This window comes from Pempheris klunzingeri, chromosome 22, assembly GCF_042242105.1.
Source record: "Pempheris klunzingeri isolate RE-2024b chromosome 22, fPemKlu1.hap1, whole genome shotgun sequence".
Taxonomy (NCBI): domain Eukaryota; kingdom Metazoa; phylum Chordata; class Actinopteri; order Acropomatiformes; family Pempheridae; genus Pempheris; species Pempheris klunzingeri.
The window spans coordinates 20345756-20350380 of NC_092033.1; the positions used below are offsets into that span (position 1 = coordinate 20345756).

General features: G+C 45.1%; 1 protein-coding gene across 1 annotated transcript; it reads right to left on the reverse strand.

The window, feature by feature from the left end:
* Positions 1–350: 350 nt before the first annotated feature.
* Positions 351–1297, reverse strand: LOC139222278 (uncharacterized). Its single transcript, XM_070854247.1, has one exon. It carries the CDS (start codon positions 1295–1297, stop codon positions 422–424), a length of 876 nt encoding a protein of 291 aa, XP_070710348.1. The 3' UTR covers positions 351–421.
* Positions 1298–4625: the final 3328 nt, after the last annotated feature.

Here is a 4625-nt window from a genome sequence, read left to right on the forward strand (position 1 = left end):
AGATTGCTGCAACTCCACCTCCACGTCTAGAATCTCTGGGAATGTGAGTATTTGTATGACTGGGAGGAGTGGCCTCATTAAGGCTAACATACTCCTCAGGACGTAGCCAGGTCAGACACAATAAATCAATTTCATTGTCAGATATCAGATCATTAACTAAAACAGCTTTGGATGGCAGAGATCTGATGTTTAAAAGTCCACATTTAACTCTCCTGTCCTGTTTCATAGTGCCAGTGATATTAACTCTGATTAAATGTTTATGCTGAACTCCTTTCCTGTTGGACTTAATAGATCTAAAAGGTCTGAGTGGTCGGGGGACAGACACAGTCTCTATGGGATGTTGGGTGGGTGACTGTACTAATGGAGGAGCAGAGAAGTGTGTAAGACTGCAGCTCTGCTTCCTGGTCTCGACTCTGGATTGTCAAGTTTTAGGACTAATAAACTTCGCCATATTTCTAGATAAGAGCGCAGCTCCGTCCAAAGTGGGATGGATGCCGTCTCTTCTAATGAGACCAGGTTTTCCCCAGAAAGACTTCCAATTGTCTATGAAGCCCACATTGTTAGCTGGGCACCACCTCAACAGCCAGCGGTTAAATGATGACATGCGGCTGTACATGTCATCACTGGTCAGGTTGGGCAGGGGACCAGAGAAAACTACGGAGTCCGACATTGTTTTAGCAAAGTTACACACCGACTCCACATTAATTTTAGTGACCTCCGATTGGCGTAATCGGGTGTCATTAACACCGACGTGAATTACAATCTTACCAAATTTACGATTAGCCTTCGCCAGCAGTTTTAAATTTGACTCTATGTCGCCCGCTCTGGCCCCCGGGATGCACTTAACTATGTTCGCTGGTGCCGCTAGCTTCACGTTCCTGACTATGGAGCTTCCAATGACCAGAGTCTGTTTGTCAGCGGGTGTGTCGCTGAGTGGGGAGAATCGGTTGGAAACCTGAAGGTGGTGGTGCACCGTGGGCTTCTCCTTTGGGCTATGTTTCCTCCGGACAGTCACCCAGCCGCCCTGGTTTCCCAGCTGCGCGGGAACCGCCGGGGGAGTAGGAGCTAAGCTAGGTCGGCCCGCACCGGCTACTGGGGGCTGGCTAGCTACAGCTGACTTATGCTCCATGGTGCGGAACTGTGCCTCCAACTCACTAAGCCTCGCCTCCAGTACAGCAAATAAACTACACTTATTACAGGTACCACAGGTTTCACTAAAGGAGGCAGAAGAGTGACTTAACATATGGCACACTGAGCAGGAGACAGCATGAGACTGAGAGGGAGAGAGAGAAGCCATTGTAGAGGTTTTAGCTTTAATAAGCTAGCTAGTGACTTAAGTATAAAGCTACAGAAATAACGAAATTATCACCACAAGAAGTGAGAAATATGTGTGCAGGTTTTAAATTTAAATGTACTGTCTTACATGGTATATATGTTACTCTCAAGTCAGCATACTACTCTTCCGACTCCGCTTTGTCTGGACAACTGGTTGTTCTAAGGAAAGATCAAGTCCATCTTGGGACATGCTCTCATGTATCCGAAACCAGATATAGTTTGTAGAATCCTATATATGTGGTAGCTTTACTCTGTATTCCTTAGTCTCATCTATGCCTGTGATGTTGGACTCCGAGCTCGTACACCTACATAAACTTCTTGAATGAATCTTGGGCTCCTCTCTTCATTGCTACAACCACAGAAAAGCATCCCTACAGTGGTTAAGACAGTAAAGCGTGAAAATAGATCCAGTGGAGAAAAAGGAATGAGACGCTGTTGATAGCACAGTACACGGAAACTCTGATAGCCGGAAATGACGCTTACCGTAACAGGAACAGGAAGACAGGAAGTGACCGTATGTGACAGTATGTGACAGCATCATAACTTCCTCTGTGCTGTGTAAACTAGCAATATTTACCATTCTAAGTATAAACAGAGCAAAACTTTCAAGGTCCCGGCTGTTTTCCAGTGTTTTCATAACAAGTTCCATAAACAAGCTTATCAGGCCGAGAGACTACTAAAACAGACATTCAGCTCTCAGCACCAAAACACAGCTGTTTTCCAGAGTTTTCATAACAAGTTCCATAAACAAGCTTATCAGGCCGAGAGACGACTAAAACAGACATTCAGCTCTTAGCACCAAAACACAGCATCATAACTTCCTCTGTGCTGTGTAAACTAGCAATATTTACCATTCTAAATATAAACAGAGCAAAACATTCAAGGTCCCGGCTGTTTTCCAGTGTTTTCACAACAAGTTCTATAAACAAGCTCATCAGGCCGAGAATGGTAAATGGTAAATGATCTGTATTTGTACAGCGCCTTTCTAGTTATTTCAACTACTCAAAGCGCTTTACATGACATCCTCATTCACCCATTCACACATCATTCATGCAGGAGGGATCTAATTTGGAGGAGACTATTCTTTCGTACTCATTCATATACTGAAGCCATGCTTCAGGAGCAAGTTGGGGTTCAGTGTCTTGCCCAAGGACACTTCGACATGTTGACCCATAGGGTCGGGGATTGAACCCCCGACCTTCTGATTGAGGGACGACTCACTCTACCACTGAGCCAGAGCCACCCTTGAAGCCATTGAACTACTTCCAAATTCCAAATTCTCAATTCCAAATTTCAGCTTTCTGCAAGCTTCCAACATGACATTCTTGCTGATATAAGCCCTTGAAATACTTAATCAGCCTCCTACCTCTATATCTCATTGAGATATAAGCCCTTGAAATAACTCCAAATTTTCTTCTGACACATAATAGATGTAAATTTGGAATGTTTTTGATTCGTTATATCTTCTCAATGCTTGTATGCAACTATCCCATCATGATGCACCCAGCTTCCTTTTGGTCCAGGAATCAGCTTCCTACATGTCATTCTCACTGAGATATGAGCCCTTGAAATTCTTCAAAATTCTCTTCTGAAACAATACAATAGATGTAAATTTGGAATGTCTTTGTTCTGTTACATCTCCTCCATGCTTGTATCTAGAGTGATCCTCATACTTATGCAACTATCTGCAAGCTTCCACCTGGCCCAGGAATCAGCTTCCTACGTGTCATTTTTGCTGAGATATAAGCCCTTGAAATACTTCAAAATTCTCTACTGCTTTCGTGTGCTGCTCCACGTCCTGACCTGAAGCAATACACGACAGCAGTCTTGGATTGCAAAAAGTTCTGCAAGGACATCACCACTGTGGACAGGAGCATCAGGGTTTACCCCAAGGAAAAACCCTGGATGACAAATCAGGTGCAGAGCCTGCTCAGGGAGAGGGACACTGCCTTCGGGTGTGCTGACAGCGAGCTGTACAGCACTGCCAGAGCCGTCCTGAAGAGGGGAATGAGAGAGGAAAAGGCATCACATAAATGGAGAATAGAGGACTGCTTCAAGAGCAGGGTGGGTGCCTCGGCCTGCAGCTGAAGGAGCTGCTGAGTCAGTCCTCCTCTCACCCACCTCCTGTATGGAGTCCAGGGAGCAGTCCAGGAGAGAAGCGGCCCTCCTGACCAGTCTTTTGAGTCTCTTTTTGTGCAATGTGTTCACTGTCCCTCTCCGTGCTCCCTCCTCCCCAGCAGACCACTGCATAGAGGACTGCAGACGCCACCACAGTGTCATAAATCTTACAGAATGTACACAGCTGTATAGTTTACATTTACAAAGTGAGCTACAGCTTATGATAGTGATAAGACAGTGATAGTCTCTGCCGTTAGGAGGTGCTGGGTGCTGCAGTGTTGTGCAGGTTGGGTGCCTCAGCCTACTGCTGAAGGAGCTGCTGAGTCCTCCTCTCACCCACCTCCCGTATGGAGTCCAGGGAGCAGTCCAGGAGAGAGGTCTTGACCTGCTCTTTATGTAAAGCTTCTTGAGATAGCGCTGTTATGAATTGGTGCTTTATAAATAAAGAAAACAATGAGCTACAGATGTCGTTCTGACATATGTGATAAAGCTCTTTATAAAGCTTTCGGGAACACTTGGCCCCGCGTCCCTAGCCCTTTACGTTGTCACGTTATGGCCGTTTAGCTTAGAAAGGTCAAAAAGGTCAAAAAGTCAAGCTCGCCACACAAGTCTTTTTGGGCCCTGTTCGGTCATAGAGCCAGCTAGAGACTGGCAACCACTTCTGGCTCAAAGCTGGCATTCCCCCCATGGCCAGTGGTCATTTTTGTGTCAGTGGACCCACAAGAACCACCCCCAAAAGCCCACACTAAATATTCTGGAAGCGTTTTCTATGAGCCCCAATTAGAAAGTGGAATTTTACAATGTGTGTTATATCTCCTCAATGCTTGTACCTAGAGTGATGCAACTACCTCATTGTGACCACCTGGTCCAGGAATCAGCTTCCTACATGTCATTTTCACTGAGATATAAGCCCTTGAAATTCTTCAAAATTCTCTTGACACAATACAATAGATGTGAATCTGGAATGTCTTTGATCTGTTATATCTCCTCAATGCTTGTATCTAGGGTGATGCAACTACCTCATCGTGATGCACCTATCTGGAAGCTTCCATATGGTCCAGGAATCAGCTTCCTACATGTAATTTCCACCGAGATATAAGCCCTTGAATTCTCCAAAATTCTCTTCTGACACAATACAGTAGATGTAAATCTGGAATGTCTTTGATCTGTTA